This window comes from Lactuca serriola, chromosome 5 (assembly GCF_051521515.1).
Source record: "Lactuca serriola cultivar US96UC23 chromosome 5, Lser_US96UC23_V15, whole genome shotgun sequence".
In the NCBI taxonomy this organism is placed as follows: Eukaryota; Viridiplantae; Streptophyta; class Magnoliopsida; order Asterales; family Asteraceae; genus Lactuca; species Lactuca serriola.
In genome coordinates, this window is record NC_136412.1 from 267,636,621 (window position 1) to 267,660,301 (window position 23,681).

Here is a 23,681-nt window from a genome sequence, read left to right on the forward strand (position 1 = left end):
AAGCATTAACTATTCCAAACCCACAAAAAAGAGGAAAGAATAGAAAGTGACATATACACTATAAGTCTATAACACTAATCTCTCTCACTTAACTCCCTGCAAAATAGATTATCAGAAGGAAGAAGATGATGAGTGAGGTTGAGCTTGAGCTTGAGCTTGCTCCCTTTCTGCCACCATCATAAGCATCTCAAGGCGCTTATCAAACAGCAATGCACTTTCATCTCTTTCATCAAGCTCTCCTGCTTCAATTTCCAGCCACTTTTCACGCAAATCATCAAGAACATTCCCTTCTGTCATCTTCATTTCAGCTCCAGGAGCATTTGGAACAGTGGTCCGAAGTGATGAATCTCCTGAAGGTGGTGGCAGACTCAAAACCATTGCTCTAAACTCTCGTGTATCTGCAAATGTCTCAAAATTGCATGCCATTACATCCAGACAATATTCCCTGATCTTCAAAACACCATACATGTCTGATAATATCAACCACTGACACAATTCTGCTGGAGGAATCATTTCTAGATGAGGTAGAACAGCATCAGCTACAGCTCGTTTAAGTGGAAATAACAAATATCTTGAAGCAGCATCAAACATTTCTTCAGCCTGTTGTATGAAATCGAACAATTTTTTTTTTTCAATTCATAATCATCATTCATGAATGTTAAGAATGTTAGAATGTACCTGATCAGGATCTACATCCTTCAAACCATCTGTGTACCTGAGATCAAAACATATAAATATATATATGTGATTTTTATATTATAATGGAAAAGGGGAATGGAAGTTATTGAGTCTTACATGTACTCGATCATTTTCTCGAAAGCTTCCATGGAAAGATCACGTTCTTCAAGAAGTGGAAGAGGGTAATTTGGTAAACCTTCTTTTCCTTCAAGGAAATCATCCATGCGGGAAAGTCTTGTTTTGAAGTATTCGGATCTTGAAGCTAAGATTATCTGGTGGCAACGAAAGATCTTGTCATCAACTTTTATACAAACATCTGCAAGATCATCTTCCAATGAAGTTAATTTCATTCGTGAAACAAGATCATCATGCTCTTTGGTTGAATTAGCAAGAGATATTTGAAGAAGACGGGATAAAGCAGCAGGGAGACGATCATCTTCAGGAAGAGAAGTGCCCTGTAAGATATATCGTCTTTGTGAATTGTCGATATCTTGTAGGGCTTTATAATCTGCGTATTTTTGATGTCTCACTTCCTTTTCTATCACTTTTTGTAATGATTCACACTTCAAAACTTTGCATATTCTCACAAGATCTTCCATGTCGTCCACTGCAATCTCGAGTCTATCAGAGTAAAAGAAGTGAATCAGGCTGTAGAATGCAGGATATGACAGTTTTTCTCGAGAGAATCTTATTTCCTTGCGACACCTCCAATCGTTCTGGAATTTGTTCTTGAGGTAGGGAGATCGAGCGCTCAAGATGACTCTATGAGCTTCGATAGGTCTTCCATGGAGATAGAACACAACATCTGGAGGAAAATAGCCCGGGCTGGATCCTCCATTAGACAAATCACCTAATCAAAGTACTTGGTCTGATCGATATTCAATTTGATTAACAACAAATCTTAATCAAACGTATAAAGATCAGATGTTTGAACGAACCTGTAAGCTGAGATTGACCATCCAGTTGCTCTAGATTACCTCTATTAGCGAGACACCCAAGAAATGTTTCTCTCAAAGCTCCCTGCAACGGATCCAACGGCGGCGGCCGAGCTTCAAACGCCTTCAAGAGCTTCCTGACCTTCAAATTCAACGACGCGTAATGACATCTATCACCATCAAAGGTGTGTTCGGAGCAAATTGCGCCGTTTTCCAGCAACATCCTGGCGGCGTCAAGATGCCCTGCTAAACAAGCGTAATACAGAGCCACTGAGTCCCACTGGTCGCGCGCGTTTACGTTAACACCGGACTCCAATAGGTATTTCAACCGGTTGACGTCGCCGGCGCGTGAGGCTTCGAAAACATCGCCGTAAGGAACTTTTTTCAGTGGGACTGATGCCAAAAAGTCTTCTGGGCCGAGGTCAATGTCGTCCAAATCCGACATAACGATTACGATTTTGATTTTACAGATGCTACCTGGGTCTGAACAAAGTGATGACGATGATGATGAAGATAAGAGTGTCGATTCATTTCGTAGTTAAAGATTGAAGATGGAGGCGGTTTTTGCGAAATCGCATTTCCTTTGTAATCGGAATACAATTAGGGTTTATCAATTGATTGAAGCGAGAAAGGGGTTACAGGAAGAAGATGATTCAGATGTTTATAAACCGCAATATCCAAATGGATGACTCTTGTCCGAGTTTCTTTGAGTTTAACAAAACAAAATTTGGATTTTATTGAAGTAAGCGAATCATAAAGAAATTCTCTCTTGTTTCTTAACTTCTTTCAACAAAAATACAAACTTTGATGAAAAAAAAAAAATTTTACGTTGTTATAGTAAATATTGAAACAATTAATGTTGGGCACAAACGTATATCCTCATCATAACAACAACATTAATAAGAAGATTATATTAACTTAATAGAATCGTATTAGCAATGTTATAGGATCTTAGGTAAATCCTTTTTTTTTTGTCATGAAATAAGTTTTCTCATAAACATATTAATACAACCCAAAGAAAGTGCCCAATTGGCATTTGTACTACAACATTTTCATGTATATATTTGAATTAATTTTGTAACTTGCATCACAAATTTCAGCTATCAACTTCCGCATTATTAGAATTTAGGCGTCTCAATCTCTGATCAAGTTCTGCCATTACAGCTGGTTCTTGCTTTTTCCTTTCCTTTGATATATTTATACTTGTGCTTGTCATAAACCCCATTTTATCAAACGCGGCCTACAAAAAATACCAAAACATCACGTCACACTGACAGAAACAGACACCACAGAACAGGTTATACTGCGGTTGACATGCATTGGATTAGACTGGAACTGATGTCAGTAGGACAAAAATTATCTTACCGTCAATAGATCATCCGGATCGAATAGATGATGAGTAGTATTTTGTATTACATTAATTACATCCCCAACATGGTGTGTTGTGAGCAACTCTTCTTCTTTCATCTGCAATGTTTTTAAGACTAATTTCAGACATTTGACAAAAAAATCAAACATTTTTATAAAAAAAAAAAAAGTTGCAATTTTCGTTTTTCATGGGATTGAGTATAAGTGTATCATCACCTTGAAGATAGCTAGAGCCACATTAAATAGAACTTTTGCTCCTTCATAGAAGAGAACATCCCAAACTCGCAAGGTTGTCTGAATAAGTTTTGTAAGTAAGAAACCATTAGATATTTAGATACATAAACATGTATCTAAATTACAAAAAATCTCAACATACTTTATTCTTTTTACCAATATAAGAAATGTAGTTTACTTTTTACCCAAAAATTGCAAAAATAAAGTATGTTGCTATTATCAGTAAAGAAATGTTACTACCTCTGAAGGCAGGCTCTTTGAAAAGAGGCAAAGAAACCATTCGGTGGCAACAAGGGAAACATCGAACTCAATGGCTTCTAAATGAGCATATATACTGCATATTTAAGAATCTTGAAAGATTAAAAGCTGTAAACTTTAAAAAGAAAAAGACTATGAAGAATCTTGAAAGATTAAAATATTACCTTGGACACTTTTTTTTCAACAAATCCTTGAACACCCGTTGTTCTACATGGCAACCTGTTAAGTTACTTGAATAACAATCATTGACTAGTACATTTTCCAAAAGAACTGCTAACATCCAAAAAGCATCTTCTTCCGTTTTCATCACAAGTAACAATAATGCAGCAACATAATTCAAACCCTGATTCAACATATGCATCATCTTTCATCATCTTAAACAAATTAAAGGGATAACGGATTCAAAAAAAAAAAAAAAAAAAGTTGGATTTTTTATTTACCTGACAATAACCAACATCAGAATCACGGAAAGAGTAACCAACAAGAACACGTCTCAAAGAAGCATGACCTTCGGGAGTGTCCAACCATGGATGACCAGGGAAAGTTCTAGGCAGATCCTGCAAGAGTGTAAAATGTCTAAAATACCCTTCAAGACAAAAACAGAAAAATCTTCATATGTATAACTTACATGATCGATCTGTTTAGTGGCAGGGGTGACTTTACCCTCGACAGCTATTATCAGATCATTGTAATAGCTATCAGGCACAGTCGATTTCTTCTTAGCAGCGCCAGATAAAGAAAACCAAACTTTAGGTCTCAAAACTGGAGGAATCCCCTTCCTTATTAGCTTCTTGAGGGTGATTGCGTTCACTAAAACTGAAAATTTCAAGGATGCTTTAAGGGCGGAGGATACATCGGTTTGCAAATACCAATTTGCCCCTTTGCTGGCTTCTAATGACCACCAAACCCTACCTTGTTCCCTCACTTTCTCTCTCACCTCATTCAATATGTTCGCATCATCAACATTGCCTTCCACAGTAAACCCATAAAGATCTTGAAACTTTACTGTAATATTTGCCCTTCTAGCATGAATGCTTGGTCTCAAGATTGGGATTTGTGATTGAATCTCAAGCGACAAATCCCTCTTGCTTTGAGTTCCATACATTTCTTAAACTAGTGAACGCAAATTACAACGATAATATAGATCTATCGAGAGAGAGGAATGATGGGTCTTGAAGAAGTTAGCAAATTGTGGAATACGCCATGGACTTAACAATCTAAAATATTCAAGAAATTTATGGGTTCTTTCAGGAAAAGTACAAAATACTCTATATAAGAAAGACGATAGAGAAAGCTCACATGGGCATAATTAGATGATCTAAAGATCGAATCTATACAACCTAACTCCAAATGGGTGCTTGAGATAATTCGGATTCTTAAATACAAGACCCCAGAAGACCAAAAAACTGATGAAGATTCCGAATAGAAATAAAAAGATTGCAAGAAAGAAAAAATGAATTCAATCAAGATATAGTAATCAAGCAAACTGCATAATGAAAATAAAAGATAGAAAAGAGAAAGGATAAAATGATAATCTTGAAATGAAGGTTTGACAATAGATAGAAGAGTTGGGGAAAGCCCTAATCTATTTAGGGTGCGACTCGTTTGAATTGATGAAGAATGGGTGTCTGAAATCTTATTTTATTATAAAATTAGGGAAGAACTAACCGAGTAGTGGAAGTAGAAGAGATTTTCAAAGAGGTGGGTACTGGGTAAAGGTTAAGCCTTTAACTTGATAACTTGATCAGAGGTAATGTTGGATGCTTGGATTGTTAGCGACTTAGCGTCATGGATGATAAGAGATTGGTGGTCCGTGGTTGGTAGGGCAGAGTGGAGCTCAAGTCTCTTTACAAATTAATCTATAACGTTAAGAAAATTCAAATTACAAAGAAAGATAGAAGACAATAAATTAAGGACGTTAACACAATTTAATTTTGAAGTACTAAGAAATTAAATGGGCTAATCACAAAAAGGACGGAAATGACTAAAGGAACACGCAAGATTAGGGATAAGCATTTGGATCGGGGAACCGGAACCGGATAGAACCGATCGGACCAGGACCGACATGATATTCTTGTGGATTTGGAACCAGGAACTGGAATCAGCAGAACCTGAACTAGTAGAACTGACAAAAACAAGATTCGTATATTGCTATTTCTCGAGAGTTGGTTCCAACATTAAAGACACGGTAAGAACCGGTAGGAACAGGAACCAGTAGAACCGTTGGTCCGGTTCGGTTCCTATTTTTCACCAAGTTCGATTCCCGAACCGGTTTCGGTTCTGGCCGGTTCCGATGCTCATCTCTACACAAGATAATATGTTTTTCTAATTTTATTATAAAACTAAGACTTATTTGGGTATAGAGAATTTTTTTTCTTTTTATATCATCTTCTATCATTCTTAGATGATGACAAGTATAATAAAAATTGATTAATTTTATTAAATATGACACGTGTCACAATTATATATGAAAATAATAAAAGAAATAGAAGAATATATGATTTCTTGTATTCTCTTCGGTACATTGCGTAGAAATAAAATTATATGGCAAAAGAAATAACACATCATATATATATATATATATATATATATATATATATATATATATATATATATATATATATATATATAGGGTAAAGTGAATATACCTAACAACCTTATATAAGCTTAGGTACCTAACTCCATAATACTAAATCGGTTTGTATCATATTTACATTGTAATTGTCTAAGTTTTTTAAACTTCAACCCCATAACTTGATTACTTCCAAACTCTTTGGACTTTCAACAATATCTTTCTTTTACATCACGTCTTTCTATCGAATATCATCTGATGGACTTTATATCCTACCGCTACAAATGAAAAGATGTAGGAGAAATATAATGATGAATTTCCAAAATATTTTGAAGTAAATCAAATTTAGGGATGAAGTTTAAGAACCTTGGATGATTGCAATGAAAATTTAATGCAAAATGACGTAGTTTGATGAGGTTAGGTACCTAAGCTTATATAAGGTTGTTAGGTATATTCACTTTACCCATATATATATATATATATATATATATATATATATATATATATATAACTTTAAATCTAATCTAAATATACAAAACTAAAATACATGTATAAATTTTAAAGTTTTCATCAAAAACTCAAATACAATAACATAATCATCTTTTTGAAATGTATTTCATAAGAAACCTATAATAATGACTAAGTGCAGTAAAATAAAGATATTTCTCATTAAAAAATACCATTTTTGCAGGTAATGTCTTTGAAGTGAATTCATCACTAATAGTTACTAAATTATGCATTTGTGATATACAAATTTTGTCATATTTCATTAATAGATATCACCATCATAAATATATCTTTGTTTGAAAAGTATGATTTGTCGAACAACTAAAAAAGTTGTTTAAATAATGTCAAATTATCAAATCATAAGAGCTTGTAATCAATACTTTTAGATATATGAACCTTGTAATCAATACTTTTAGATATATGAACCTTGAACCGAGATCGATGTTTGTGATTAAGATTGAAAAATCGATGTTTGAGATTAAGATTGAGAGGATTTCTGAGATTCACTTTCTGCAAAATGAAACTAAAATATGGAAAAAAAAAAAAGTTTTTATACAATTTAAAAGCATAGATCCAATAATTCCATAGGCTATACCTTCAAAAAGCAAAAATTATCAAAATGACGTTGTTTTAGTCATTTTTGCAGGCAAAATACCGATTTCGCATGTGTAACTTGCGAAGTGGTAGCTATTGCTGGAAATTCTCCTATTCAAGTTTGTTTTTTATCTATCAAAATCAAATGGCTAACAACTTGTTCTCGATTTCAACTTAACGAGAGAAAATAAATGAAATAGTTGTTGGTTGTGGTCATTGTGGCTGGTTATGGTGGCAGTGGGTGAAGGTGGTTGTCGTGGCGGTAGTAGTTGGTTATGGTGTCGATTGGTTGTGGTGACGAAGGGGGTTAGTTGTGGTGAAGGTGTTTGTGGCGGTTGGTAGTGTTGCCGGTGATGTGAGCGGTGGGTGGTGGTAGCGTTAGCGTTGGTGGCAATGGTGGTAGTGATGGTGGTAAGGGTAATAATATGGTAATCTTGCACTTTCTCTTATGAACTGAAATTAATTCCTTCCATCTTTTGATGGGATGAACTTGTAACCCCCGGTTCCCAGGTAAATTCCTTTAAATTCTAAATGTTTAATTATTTTGCAAAAGGTGGCGATTACGCTGGGCATAATTAAGGTACGTAGGGCGTACCTTGTTGAGACTTGGACACGGGGTTTTCCCCCTAGTACGCTAGGCATACCTAGAGTACACAAGGTATCTCGAGTCAGGGGCAAATCCTAAAATTTAGGGTTTAGACCTTATTTAAGCACCTTATAACCTCAAAACCTCTTCTATCATCAACATCCTTTGTCCCAAAGCAGTTCCCACGAAACCCTGACCCCCTTTTAGAGAGTATTGGTCATTTTGTGTGTTTTGGTGTGTTTTTGGTGCATCTTGAAGAAAGAAGAACCCTTTGGAGAAGCACTTGTTGATTTGAAGCTTGTAGATCCAGGCCTTGCTCACCTTGATTATTCTTCTTGAGGTATAAAGTCTCCACCTTGTTGATTCACCTCTTGGATCTATCTAGTTTAGGGTTTTTGGCATATTTTGGTCCCTTAGGTTGATTCATGTGAGTACAAGCTACTCCAGAAGCTGAAGATATTAGATTTTGATGTTTTTGAGGTCCCTGATGCATAAAAATGGCATTTTGATGGATTTAACTAAACCATGCATGAGTTGATGGTCATAATATGAAGTTAGAATGTTAAAAATGGTGTTGGTCCTATTGGATCCATGCAAAGGCATCAAATTGATGTCTTTATCATTTAAGACGTTTTCAAGAGTAAGATATGTGATTTGGACGTTTGGACTTAATGCATTAAGTGCTTAATGTGATTTTTGGCCATCAGGAGAGTACGTTGGGTGTACATATGTGTACGCTCAGCGTAAAGCGTTCAGCCATGTTTCCCCTTCGTTGTTTGACCCTTGTATGGCAGGGTTAAGAGGGTGGTACGCCTAGCGTACTCACTAAAAGATCTTTGGGCCATTATTTAGGCCTTAGGTATTTATGGGCTTAGGCCAGGGTTAGATGATTTAATTGAGAGAAAGGTAAAATGGTATTTTTACCCTTAGCATGTTAGATGATAATTTGGGCCATTTATTAAGGGTTGTTACCCTGATTATTTGTTAGGGTTAATTTGGATATGTTCAGTGTGAGGAGTCGTAGTAGCAGCAGCTCGAGAGTGTGATTTGTCTATCTTCAAACTGAGGTGGGTTTCCTCACTATACTTGTGGGTCGAAGGCACTAATGTCAGCCTACTAGATTATGTTGTAGGATAGTAGTGATCTTTGTGACACGTACTGATACGTTTGTATGTGCTATATGTCTTTGTGACACTTACTGATATGTTTGTATGTGCTTTTTGTCTTAGTGACTCATAAATTTGGAAGGGACTCAGGGTGCCGTAAGGCACTCAACGAGTCGGAAGAGACTTAGGGGTGAAATAGACTTGTTACATGTTTTGGTATGATATGTATGATTGATGTATGTGGTATTTTGGGAACTCACTAAGATTTGTGCTTAGGGTTTAAGTTTATGTTTCAGGTACATCCAGCTCGAAAAGGGAAGGGCCCGGCCTGATCGCAAATCCACCTATGTTCCGCATTTTTTATGATTTTGGGATTTGTACTGTGATAACTATTTTCACATTGGCATAATTTGATGGTTTGATTTGATGATCTGATGTATTTTGGTTGATTTAAAAATAAATTTTTTTACTTATGATTTTTAGGATGTTACAAATTGGTATCATAGCCTTGGTTTTAAGGATTCAGACACACTCTCGGGTGTGTCTGAACTCAAACTGAGGGTTTGGTAAGTTTTTCATAAAAAATGATTTTATAAAGAGATTATTACTATAAAGAAGGGGGTGTGATGCATGAAATCGGTCGAGATATACCCATACATGTTTATTGATTCGATATGCGAATATGTGAATAGCATGCTAGATACGAGATTAAGGATCTGCTCAAAATTGTAGGTGAGATGTCTTTGTATGGTTACTGTATGAGCCCCTAGAACTGCATGCTAGTTTGGATTACAAATGATATGTTATGATGGCATGTTAGGCAGTGCTCTTGTTAGAACTCAATGCTCGAATGATGCTTGCTTTGTGCTTTTAGGAACCACTGCTAATACTAGTTAACTATCACGAGAAGATACTAGGTTACATGTTGTAGAAATTAGATAATTTAGAAGGTTAGGTTTAACTCTATTGCATGGCTGTTGTTTGAGTCCAAGCGTTTTAGGGTGAGACCTTGCAGTCGAAGAATTATCTAGTGTCTGTTACATGTAATTATATTCGTGAGGTAGTTAGCAGGTGTTAGTGCGGGTTTCTTCTGCAGCTGATGGCGGAGAGTGGCGGGAAGGGAAATCCTAGGAAAACCTAGGAAGCATGCTAGCTTTAGCAGATGCGTTTTTTAGGGAGTCACTTAAGGGAATCGGGATGAATCTTGAGGAAAGTGCGGGTAAGTGTGGAAGGTAGTATTGGGCCCATACTACTGGAAGCACATGATTCGTACTCTAGTCAAGGGAGTCATGAGGATACAAAGGGAATCGCTAGGCGTGAGGTTTCTCGAGGGACCAGGTTGGGACAATTGGTGAGTACATAGGGTTTTCAACCCATAATATTATAATCTTTAATTATCGTTAAATAACCAAATTACCTCACTCCCATTATTTTCACTCCCTAATCCTAATATGATGATCTCGATGGATCTTTCTTAAAGGACTTATTTCAACAGGCATCTATAATTCCTAGGTGAGTACGCACGACAATATGATAATACTTTGGGTAAACACGACAACATGACAATACATTAGTATTGTGGATAGTCACGACGGGAACGACAATACAATAATACTTGGGTTAAGCACAACGGTACAAAAGTAGTTAGGATAGGCACATCAGTACAAAAGTACTTGGAATAAGCACGACAATACAAAAGTACTTAGGATAGGCATAGCAGTACAAAAGTACTTAGAATAAGCACATCGGTACAAAAGTACTTGGGATAGGAACAACAATACAAAAGTACTTCGAATAATCACGACAGTATAAAAGTACTTAGGATAGGCACAACAATACAAAAGTACTTGGAATAGACATGACAGACACGACTCATTATTTCGCACAAATTTCACTAACCTATCATAACCATTATCTTACACAACCTTTCACTTGTTATTTCACACAACCCTTCACTACCCAATCTATTATTAAGTATGATAAATATATGGTTAAATTAAGTAACAATCATATTGTACGACTACATTAAACATAGAAAATATAACACATATATAAATTAAGCATTTAGAATACTTGTATTTATGCATAAATAGAAAGTAACTATGCACTCACTTGACTTAGGTGGGTGACTAGAGTATTCGACAGCACTCTACCAAAATCCTTGACTTTTCATCTGACGTGGCCTAGTTATGAATGTCACTAAGTCTTAGTTTAATATTACTAGCGACTAATGATAGTCTAGATTCCTCACTAATATCAGTATCTACATCAAGATCCACTTAGCAAGGAAGAACCATGTAGGATCATATTGGAGGTATGGTCCGTTTGGTATATCGAGTATATTGTTTGGAAATCCCATTATGGGTCGAGTGACAGTGCATGCGACACACTTTCTCATTGCGCGTGGGTGCAGGGGAAGAATTTATGTTCCCTATAAAGTTCATATCTTCTTCACACGGGCTCTGTTTTCGATGGGTTTTATATCCACGCATAGCTATCGACAAAATCTACAACTTTCATTTAGACTCCGTCGACTAGTTGTGACTTTATTTCTAAAGTGATATTTTTAACAGACCTAGACTATTAAAGTCCATTAAAAATTCATAACTCTCTTATATGACATCCGTTCTCGACTGTCTTTATATATACATATAGGTATTAACGGGATCTTCAACTCTCATTTAGATTGTTTTTCCTAAAAATCAACTGACGCCAATTTCAGTTTCTGAGTTGTATACTGCTACGTTGAAATATTAGAACAATCATAACTTCCTCTCATGAAATTAGATTTGGGTGTTCTTTATATGTATGGAATCCTTGTCAGTACTATAACTTACGTTAAGATTATTTATCATAAATAATCTTTTTGTTAAAATATCATTTTATCGCTTTTTTGACTAGACTGTATATGCAAGTGTTACATGTGATCACGTCGTGACATTGAGGATGTCACGACAAGATCGAGGAGGATTCCACAATTATTTTGTCATGTTGTGACCAAGCAGGGTTCTTGTCGTGATGCTTGATGAGTGGGTTGTCCGTGAATGAGTTGCCTGAGTTGGAGAGAGACAAATGGAATCGGGCTTAGTGTGTTTTTACGACGTGACCTAGGGATGGTCACAACGCGAAGCTTAATGGTTGATAATGTTGGATGTTGACTTTGACTTTGACCATTGACTTGTTTACATGGGTTGACTTTTGGTTAGGATTGCTGGATTTAGAGTGTATGTTAAGTTTTGACCTTGTATTTTTGATAGGAGTGTTGTAGCACTTGTTGCGGGGCATTGAGCTGAGGTTTAGTTGGTTTCGTGAGTCAGATGAGTCCTCTCACTATACTGTGTAGGATAAGGGTGTTCACAGTCCGGTTTTTTTGGTTTTTATGTCAAACCAAATCCAAACCGTTAGTAACGGTTGTTGTCAATCGACAACCGAAGCCTAACCATTGATAATTAAAACCAAACCAAATTGAACCATTACTAACGGTTTGGCTCCGATTTGGTTTCACGGTTTAAGCTTTCGAGGCCCATTTGAGTCGAGCCTATTAGATTAATTTTGTCAAAAACAACCTCGATTTCCAAAATCCAATTAATAAAAAACTTAGCGTAAATAAGATAGAAAATTTTGGAAAAAATATGGAAAGAAGCTTGATTGATCTCAAATAAACACAAATCAAAAGTTGAGATTATTATTATGAAACTTAACAACCAACAACAAAGCTAATGTACACGGATTTCACTATAACTATATAACTATATATATATATATATATATATGTGTGTGTGTGTGTGTGTGTATCGTTTTCTTGTGGTGAAATTGGTAAATCATCATTTACCTACCTTTATATATATATTACAATTAGATTACGGCATCCCTTTTCTAAGTTGTGAATTATCTAGTTGGATCCTAGCCTTGACATTTCATTTGGGTGTTATGTTGAGGATTGTTTTTATCTAACTAAAAAATATCTTTATTTTATAGATGTCTACTCCAACTGATGCTTCTGTTTCCTCCTCCTCCAACAACCATAACAAAAAAATTCCGTTGCTTAACATCTACTTGAGGATGACATTGGATGGCACCAATTACAACGATTGGATGCGCAACATAAAGATGGATCTTCGCTTTGAAGACAAGGAGTATGTCCTTGAAAAGGAACTCCTTGAAATTGATGAAACAAAAGCTACTCCTGAAGTACTAGCTGAGTATAAGAAGCACTACAATGATGCAACAAAAGTTGCTTGCATCATGGTGGTGACTATGACTCCAGAGCTACAAAGGTTCTATGAGGATTATTGGTCGTACAATATGAACTAGGACTTGATGGAAAAGTACCATCAACGAGCTCGTCAGGAAAAGTACTAGGTAGTAAAGCCCCCCATCACTAGCAAGATGAAAGATGAGGAGTTTGTTAGTAGCCATGCGCAGAGGATGTAGCAATATGTGGATCGCTTGTTGAAGCTAAATGTAAACTTTGATGAGGAATTGGCTATTGATATATTATTGCACTCATTTCCCAGTTGTTATGATCAGTTTATCTTAACTTATCATTTGAACAACCAATAGACTACATTGGCTTAAATACAGAACCTCCTGCGAATGGGTGAAGCGGGAATGAAGGGAAAAAGTATTGCCTCTACTTCTGTTACTGCTCCATTCATTGTCATTGGGCAAGGAAAGGGCAAAAAGAGGAAAGGTCCTCCAAAGCAGAATCGGAAGGGAAAGTCCCAAATTGGGTCGTCAAGCAATGAACCCCAAGGAAAGGCCAGTTCTTAAGCTCCCCTACCTCCGACCCCAAAGAGGCCACTTGCTTCTACTGTCACGACAAAGGTCATTGGATACAAAGCTACCCGAAATACTTGCAAGATATCAAATATGGAAAGGTGAAACCAACCTCGGCAGGTATTTACACTATCTTATCTAATAACTCATCATGTTCTCATTCTTGGGCCCTTGATATAGGACATGGTTTTCACATTTGTTCTGATTTGCAAGGTGTAAGAAGAAGTGAGGATGTGGAGCATGGAAGGATGAACTTGATCAGGGGCAATAGGTGATCTTCACCTATTAACAAGATTGGAGTTTATAGCTTGGTGCTTAGTAGTAGGTTAGGGTTAGATTTAATAAATTGTTGCTACCCGTTAGAGATGACCCGAAACATCATTTTATTTCATGCTTTATTTAAACAAGGTTTTAGATATTCTTTTAATGACGAGAATGGTTCTATTTCTGCTTTATAAAAATGGTATTTTTATTTTGAAGCTTTACCTTGAGATAGTGTGTATGAAACTGTGATGATTGTAGACAATTTAGGTAATAGTGTTTTTCAAATTGATTCGTCTAATGGTATGGACAAAGCATGCTTTTGGCATTGTCGTCTTGGACATGTCAACAAGAAACACATAGACGAACTCCAAAAGGATGGAGTGTAGGAATCATTTGACTTGAGGTCGGATGATACATGCGAATCTTGTCTACTGGGAAAGATCACAAAATCACCTTTCACTAGTTCTTGTTAAAGAAGTGAAGGATTGTTGGATCTCATACACACTGATGTATGTGGGCCTTTCTGATCCACCATAAGGGACGCAAATCGATTCTATGTGACTTTTGTTGATGATTATAACAGATATGACTATATCTACTTAATCAAGCATAAGTCAGAAACCTTTGAAAAGTTCAAAAAGTTCAAACAAGAAGTTGAGAATTAATTGGGCACGAAGATAAAGATGCTTAGATCCGATAGAGGCGATGAGTATCTTAGTATCGAGTTCCACGACTACCTTAAGGAATGTGGAATAGTTTCACGGTTGACATATCCTAGGACACCACAACTTAATGGTGTGGCTAAGAGGCATAATCGAACATTGTTGGACATGGTTCGTTCCATGATGAGTCGAGCTTCACTTCCAATCTCTTTTTGGGGGTGTGCCTTAGGGATTGCCGCCCACGTTCTTAGTCTTGTCGCAACTAAGAAGGTTGCCAAAACACCTCACCAGATGTGGACATGGAAGGTTCCCTCATTATCACATATCAAGGTTTAGGGTTGTGAAGCTTTCGTTAGATGAGAGACTCATGGCAAGCTTGAACCTCAAAGTGAGAGATGTATTTTCATTGGCTAGCCACAAAAAAGATGGGTTTTGAGCATTCTAACACTTCCGAAGTGTACATGTAACCCTAATAACCTTGGATCTATGTTTGTCTAATAATCATGCAAAGTTGAATTCCAAGGTTATATTCCTATCTAGCATACACGGGGAACAATTTTAACTTGAATGAAAGATAGAATAACTTACCTTGTTGTTGCTTATGATCCGTGGAACCTTGTGAGCCTAGCACCCCAAGTTTGATGCCTCAAATGCTTCACACAACACCAAATGCTTTTGGAATGACTTTAGAGAGAATACACACTTCTAAAATTGGCCTAGCCCTCTTGTTTCATATGTGTGTAGCCGATTTTGGTGGAGAATGGGTTTCTTATATAGAGTGTTGACACATCTAGGGTTACACCATGTAAACCCTAATGTGTCATTACTCTTCATTTCCATGACCTATGTGTTTGTAACTCCCATGGAGCATCCTATGGGTGGAACCCAACTTGATAATCCATGCAGCCTCTTAGCCCACTATACAAGTTATGGATGATTTACATAATCAACCCATATATTTAATTAGTTATCTTTTGATCACTTAATTAATTCTTGATCAAACTAATTAAATAATATTATTAATATATTAGAACTTATAATATATTAATAATCCATAAGTGTTATTTCTCTCATTTAGTTTATCCAATTGCATGGTGCCATTCAACTCAAATGGACCATGCCGGGTTGGGTCAAGTACATACCAGAAATAGTTATGGACTTAGACACCTTATCCAACAGTCTCCCACTTGGATAAGTCTAATAACTAGAACTGCAGTACTTCAAGAACTGATCGGCAATCATAGCTCTTTCAAGGTCTCTCAGAACTAAGAAGATGATGATACGCCATTTAAGATAAGTGATCATATAATCCTCTGTTCTAGATATCAGCCAGACAAATACATGGAACAATGTCTTACTTATTGTCCAACACTTTGTTTCCCGATTTCCGATTTGTTTGACAAAGAACTTAATTAAACACATTAACTTAGTTCTGACCGGGCCCGATACATAGGTCAAAACAAAATCATCGAGGGGCCCAGATATCAGCTTCTAATCCAAGAAGGAACAGATAAACTTCGACTCATATGTTTGTTCTACCACTCATTGAATTATACACAAGATCACGTTTTATAACATCGAGTTACCAATGCGTTTCCGTACAATCAATGCATAACCAACTCGTAAGTAACAAATCATATCTCTAGGTTTGAAGACTTATATGATATTACCGTCTCAAGATCACTCGAGATAAATTCCATGAAGTGATTCCAGTGAGCGTGGGTTGAGTCCAATGCTCAGAACTTATGAGCACTCATGATTGTTGTAGCCATGTCTAACACCTTAGACCTTTGCAACCAATCATGACAGTCTTGATTCATACCTACTCCTGACATATGACCGACTGTGGAGGTTTGAATAATATGATATACCAAACATAATTATTCTGGAAGTCAAAACATGGAAAAGAAATATAGTAAATGATCGACAAGAGATAACAACACTTTACTCATAAATAAAACACCTTTTATTCATCATCTAATGTCAATTACACTTTACAAATTTCGAGGTTATCTAACTATTAAATCTAATATCATCCTTCAGCCCTATGCTCTGAGCATGCTGGAGATGCTTAACCCGAGTCAGTCCCTTCGTGAGGGGATCTGCTGGATTCTCATCCAATGATACCCTCTTTGCCACGAGGAGTCCTTCTTTTATTCGATGTCTAATGAAATGGTATTTTCTGTCGATGTGTCTGGATCTCCTGTGATCCCTTGGTTCCTTGGCTAAGGCAACTGCACTTTCACTATCACAGAAAATTTCCATTGGCTCTTTAATAGTTGGTACAACTCCAAGGTCTCCAATGAAGTTCTTCAACCATATCGCCTCCTTTGCTGCCTCGCTAGCTGCAATATACTCTGATTCGCAAGTTGAATCAGCCACTGTCTCTTTCTTTGAACTCTTCCAAGAAATTGCTCCTCCATTTAAGGTAAATAGCCAGCCTGACTGAGAGTGGAAATTAGCCCTATCAATCTGAAAGCTAGCATCACTATACCCTATAACTCTCAAGTCATCACTCCCACCGAGGGTAAGAACCCAGTCCTTAGTCCTCCGTAGGTACATGAGGATATTCTTTACCGCAGTCCAGTGTGCCTTGCCAGGGTTCCCCTGATACCTGTTAACCATGCTCAAGGCAAAGGCTACATCAGGTCGAGTACACGTCATAGCATACATGACCGATCCTACAGCCAAAACATAACGTATTCGACTCATTTCTGCTATCTCAGCCTCAGTACTAGGGCTTTGTGTCTTACTCAATCTGGCGTTACTCTGGATGGGTAACTCTCCTTTCTTGGAGTCCTGCATGCTGAATCTCTTTAGCATCTTATCCAAGTAGGTACTCTGACTAAGTCCAATTAGTCTTTTACTCTGGTCTCTCAAGATCCTTATCCATAGAATATAGGGAGCTTCTCCTAGTTCCTTCATAGAGAAACACTTCCCAAGCCAGTACTTAACTTCCTGCAGAGTTGGGATGCCATTTCCTATGAGTAGTATGTCATCCACATACAATACAAAAAAGCTAACTATACTCCCACTAGCCTTGACATATACACAAGATTCATCTTCACTCCTTGAAAAGCCAAATTTCTTGACTTTCTCATCAAAGCAAAGATTCCATCTGCGAGGTGCTTGCTTCAATCCATAAATGGACTTCTCAAGCTTACACACTTTATTAGGGTACTCTGTATTGACAAAACCCTCCGGCTGACTCATGTAAACATCCTCAGCCAACTTTCCATTAAGGAAAGCGGTTTTGACATCCATTTGCCATATTTCATAATCATGAAATGCGGCTATGGCTAACAAAACCCTAATAGACTTAATCTTGGCCACTGGAGAAAAGGTCTCATCATAATCAACTCCCGGAGTTTTTGAGATACCCTTTGCAACCAGTCGTGCCTTATAAGTGTGTACCTTACCATCCATATCGGTCTCTTCTTGAAGATCCATTTGCACCCTACAGTCTTACGACCTTGTACATTCTCAACCAAGTTACAAACTTGATTGTCATACATGGACTGAATCTCGCTATCCATTGCCTCTTTCCACTTGGATGACTCAGGGCTTGCCATGGCTTCCACGTAACTGTTAGGTTCATCCAGACCTATCAGTGTCTCATCATTGATAAGTGTATCACCTTCCGCAGTAATATAGAATCCATAGTAATGCTCAGGTGTGACAACCCGATATTTCAAGACGATATGATGGAACGCAAGTCAAATTTAGGACAAAATTTAACTTTCCTAAAATCTTATTTGGGTTAAATAAAGTAGAAGGAATCGTATCAAGGTTTTCATACATATAAAGAACCCTAAAATCCGAGTTATAACGAAGAAGTTATGACCAACCAAAGATTCTAGGCAAAACCGGCAATACGAAGTTACGTAAAAACTCGAATCGGAGATCGAGCGACTTTTGGCCGGAATGACCTAAACGAGAATTGAAGGTCTCGTCAATGGTATTTCAGCGGTAAAAAGTCTGGCAAAAACCGACGTCAGATAAAGATGTTATGAATTTTTAAAGAAATTCCTTAATCACGTCATTTTAATAAATAAATAATAAAAATTATTTCATAATTTGCCAACGGAATCTAAACAAAAGTTATAGATCTTAGTCTCACCTACGCGTGGATATAAAGACCATCGAAAACGGAGTTCGTATGAAGAAGATATGATTTTTTGAAGTTTATTAAATAAATTATATATAAAAATAATTCAAAAATCCGGTAATATCCGAAGGGGGAGTCAGCGTCCTCATATGAGGTACGCGCCGCGTAACCCCGTACGCCCTGCGTACCCGAGGGCCTTGGTCTTGGTCCGTCCACGTTCCCCTATGCGAAGCTATCCGACCCGCCGTCCCATCCTACCCGCCCCATCCGAAGTACGTAAGCGATGACGCCCCAGTACGCGCTGCGTACCCTCGTACACCCAGTGTACCGAGGCGGTTCAGCACCACTATAAATAGAGATGCGAGGGTCTCCGGAAAAAGGGCTCATTTCTTCTCGTTTCTCTTACGTTTTACCTCGTTTTCCGTGCCCGTTCAAACCCGAACCTCTGGTCTTTTTGCTCAAGTCCCGAGGGTCGATTTTACTCCCGAGATTCCCGAGAATCCCGAGAAAAATCCGTTTCCCGAGACGAAACTCTGCCTGGTTTTCCATCTCGCTATCTTCAAACTTTCAAGTGAGTTCATACCCCTATAATCCACACTTTTAAATGTTTTATAAATGTTTTTATATGCTTTTAAGGGGGGAATACAAGTAAAACACACGATGATTATCGTATGTTATATAAAGTTTCATTATACACTTTTTATCAACCGTATCACATGTGATTTATAACTATTATAAAGAAACTTTCGTATGCAAAATGCATCACGATAACATCATATCTTTTGAAATGAAAAGCGTTGCTATTTATATATAAATCAAACACTCTGCTTATATTGTATGTATATGTGTCCACCTTCAATACTACAAACATGCGATTATTTTGGCACGAAAAACATCAATATTTTGGGATACTTGTTGTTAATAAATCAATCATATGGGATTTATAACTAGTATACAAATGGATTTACTACAAGTTTAACAGTTTTACTAAACATATTACTTCAAATGACTTTCTTAAACGTTTTACATGATTATCGCTCGTTATCAAATTGTCTTACACACTGTAAGCTTCCTTTCAAACTCGGTTACAAAGGTGTTTTCAAACAATGGTTTTCCATGTACTTAAACTGTCTTATCAAACAAAATACTTTCAATCATTTTATAAACTGACATCAAGTCACAAATGCTTTATTAGACTTTTCAACGGATTTACAAAACTTCCTTATGCTTTTATATTATAAAATGCATGCCTCTATACGTATAGTTATATAAGAAATGTTTAAAAGACTTAGGAAGGCTATCCACCCTGTTTCCTTTTCCTCGATTTGGATGTGGTCTGGTGGGATATCGGGTACTCTTCCGAAGGTCGTTTAAATATTAGTTATATATCATGTGTACATATATAGTCATAAATGTTCCATCAGTTAATTTAGTTCCAATACTCTTGGGTAACAAGGGTGTATAAACCTACTTGGACACTCATCAATTACATTCTAGTAAACTATTATAGGAATAGTTTAGGGTATACAAAACATTATCTCTATTACAAGGAATTACACCAGAGTCAGTTCATTCATGAGTCTAGACTACATGCTATATGAAAGGATACTCTTACAGAGTTTCCGCTTACATGAATATGAGTACATTTACATAGATCATATATGACGAGTTACTACTACAGATGATATGTGTAGATACTGTTATATAGATCACCTTCTTATCTTTACCTTGTGATGCAATCACATAATCGACGAGATGAATTGGACTTTATATCCTAGTACCAAAGGATACCCTGAGGGACTAACCATTCCTAAAGCCACCGTTAGCTACAGAGGATGATGACTTATCTACGGATGTCTACGGTTGATCAGTTTATGGCGAGTTTCCACGCCATGTGTATCTTTACTTAAGGGACTAACTATTCCTAAACCCAACTGTTAGCAACAGAGGTAAATGCACATCTATGGATGTCTACGATTGATCAGTTTACGGCGAGTTTCCACGCCGTGTGTATCTTAGTACCAAAGGATACAACATAAGTTATTATTACTTTTAGATTTTTATAATAATAGTTAAACAGGGAAAAACCGTCACATTTTCAAGTGATGCGTACTTACAAAACAGTCAGGTCTTAGTAAAAGACACTTTCAAAACATTCGGGTCTTGGTAGAAGACTACTTTTATACTAGTAGGAAATATGGGATTTTCTAGAGTTTTCATACTTATACTAAATGTTTCATCAATCATTCACCAGTCTTTCATAACAACTAATCAAAGCAATGACATTAAATACTTATGAACTCACCAGCTTAAATGCCGACCTACACTTTCAAAATAACTTGTATTCTCAGGTTACAAATAGTCAGGTGCCGATGCAAGGTTTAGAGAAGATGGAGCAGTCAAGACTCGTCTTTTATTTTTGATAAGTTATCTTGTTGTCTTGTACTATGAAAGAAAACAATTGTAACTAAAATTATACTATTAATGCAATGGATGATGTTGTTGCTTGTTTACTACTTTACATTTGTTGTGATGCATACATGACGTCCTCCGCCCCAGAACGTTTCCGCCGTTCTCGGTTTTGGGGTGTGACATCAGGTGTATTCCTAACCCTTGTGGAACGCCTCAGAGGTACAAACTTGTCAATTGGCTCAACAGGAGTTTCCTCCTCAGGTTGAGTGTTAGGGTTTGAAGTTCCTTCACCACTTGACTCTTGAATTTCTTCAAGGTCAACTTGCCTCCCACTGTTTCCTTAGCTTATGAACGCTCTCTCTCTCTCTCTCTCGAAAGAACGCCCTCCTAGCTACAAAGACCACATTTTCACTAGGTCTGTAGAAGAGGTAGCCAAAGGATTGTTGTGGGTAGTCGATGAAAATACACCTCTCGCTTCGAGGTTCGAGCTTATCATGAGTCTCGTATCTCACAAAAGCCTCGCAACCCCAAATCTTGATGTGGTATAGTTTGGGTACTTTACCAGTCCACATCTCATGATGAGTTTTGGCAACTTTCTTTGTAAGGACTAGATTAAGGATATGGGCGACAGTCTCTAAGGCGTACCCCCAAAATGAGATTGGTAGCGAAGCTCGACTCATCATGGAACGAACCATATCCAAGAAGGTTCGATTACGCCTCTCAGCCACACCATTCAACTGCGGTGTCCTGGGAGGTGTCAATTGTGAGACAATCCCACATTCCCTAAGATAGTCGAGGAACTCTGAACTAAGATACTCACCACCTCGATCGGATCGAATCATCTTAATGTTCCTGCCCAATTGATTTTCGACTTCCTGTTTAAATTCTTTAAACCTTTCGAAAGTCTCTGACTTATGCTTGATTAAGTAGACATATCCATATCTACTGTAATTATCAGTAAAAGTCAAATAATAACGATTAACATCTCTTGTGGCATGTTTGAAGGGTCCACACACATCCGTGTGTATAAGATCCAACAAACCTTCACCCCTCTCATAAGAACCTGTGAAGGGTGACTTTGTCATTTTTCCAAGTAAGCATGATTCGCAACTATCATCTGACTTTAGGTCAAATGACTCCCAAGACTCCATCCTTTTGGAGTTGGCCTATGCGTTTCTTGCTTATATGTCCAAGACGACAATGCCATAATGATGCTTTATCCAAGTTATTAGTATTAACAGAATCAATACACAAAACATTATTTCCTAAGTTATCAACCACAGATACAGTTTCATACACGCCATCACAAGGTAATGCTTTAAAATAAAGAACATTATTAAAGAAAGCACTAATCGAACCAACTTCATTATCAAATGAAAAGGTGAAACCTTTTTTATACAATGCATGAAAGGAAATAATGTTTCTTGCCATAACCGGCGAATAACAACACTTATTCAAATCTAAACTAAACCCACTACTTAGCGATAAAGTATAAACTCCAATCTTGGTGACAGGTAAAGCTTTCCTATTCCCCATGATTAAGTTTATTCTTCCATGCTCCACATTCTCACTTCTTCTTAGTACCTGCAAATCAGAACATATATGAATACCACAACCGGTATCAAGGACCCAAGAATTAGATTGGGGTGATTTATTAGATAAGATAGTGTAAATACCTACATGGTTCGGATTAACTTTCCCATCCTTCACATCTTGCTGGTATTTTGGGCAGTTCCGCTTCCAATGTGATTTTTCATGGCAATAGAAGCATTCAGCCTCTTTTGGGTCAGAAGAAGGAGTGATGAAACCTTTCTTGGTTCCACTTGAAGAAGATCCATCAAGGGTCCTAGCCTTGGTACCCTTCGAAGAGCTCTTCCTCTTCTTCCCTCAACTTTTCCCGATTGCCAAAACTGGGACGGAGTTTGGAGTAGGAGTGTTAACAACCGAATTCCCCTTAAGACATGTTTCGGCGGTCTTGAGAAGTCCCTGTTTGCTGAGTGTGAACTCTTCCTTATTCATGTGATATGTCATGCGGAATTGATCATAGCACGATGGTAAGGAGTGCAAAATGATATCTATTGCAAGCTCCTCAGGGAAGTTGACATTAAGCTTCAGCAACCGATCCACATACCTTTGCATTTTCTGCATGCTCGTGACGGATTCCCCATCCTTCATCATGGTTGTTATCATGGAGAAAATGATTTCATACCTCTCTTGTCATGCACTTTGATGGTATCTTTCCATCAGATCTTGGTGCATTTCAAAATGGTAGAAGTCCTTATAGGACTTTTGGAGTTCTGCTGTCATCGTGGCCATCATGATGCATGCCACTTTGGTAGCATCCCTTTCATGTGCCTGGAAGTCAGCAATCTCCTGGGGAGTTGCAGTTAGGGGTGAGCAAAAACCGCACCGCAACTAAAATTAACCGCAAAAACCGCATAAACCGCAACCGAAAAACCGCAACCGCAATAAAAACCGATACTGAGGTTTTCTGTTTTTCAAAAACCGCAAATTTGCGGTGCGGTGCGGTTATTTGTTTTCAAAAACCGCAAAAAAACTGCACCGCACCGCATATATTATATACAATTTTTTTTATCAATTATTAATTTATTAAATAT

General features: G+C 37.3%; 2 protein-coding genes across 2 annotated transcripts in view; both read right to left on the reverse strand.

The window, feature by feature from the left end:
- Positions 1-2,349, reverse strand: part of LOC145054238 (ankyrin repeat family protein) — a 2,408-nt gene extending 59 nt beyond the window's left edge. Inside the window, exons 1-4 of the mRNA XM_079002387.1 lie at positions 1,617-2,349; positions 796-1,528; positions 679-715; positions 1-600 (exon numbers count right to left, since the gene is read on the reverse strand). The exon at positions 1-600 is cut by the window's left edge and continues 59 nt beyond it. Coding sequence (XP_078858513.1) covers positions 112-600; positions 679-715; positions 796-1,528; positions 1,617-2,058 — 1,701 coding nt within the window. The 5' untranslated portion in view covers positions 2,059-2,349 and the 3' untranslated portion in view covers positions 1-111. The remainder of the gene's footprint in view (positions 601-678; positions 716-795; positions 1,529-1,616) is intronic.
- Positions 2,350-2,509: 160 nt separating this feature from the next.
- On the reverse strand, positions 2,510-5,257 carry LOC145054239 (uncharacterized). The gene is made up of 7 exons (XM_079002388.1): positions 4,102-5,257; positions 3,914-4,030; positions 3,638-3,816; positions 3,456-3,549; positions 3,198-3,275; positions 2,979-3,080; positions 2,510-2,853 (listed from the first exon to the last, which is right to left on the reverse strand). The coding sequence occupies exons 1-7, from the start codon at positions 4,576-4,578 to the stop codon at positions 2,710-2,712; spliced, it is 1,191 nt and encodes a 396-aa protein (XP_078858514.1). The 5' UTR covers positions 4,579-5,257; the 3' UTR covers positions 2,510-2,709.
- Between the last annotated feature and the right edge of the window lie 18,424 nt (positions 5,258-23,681).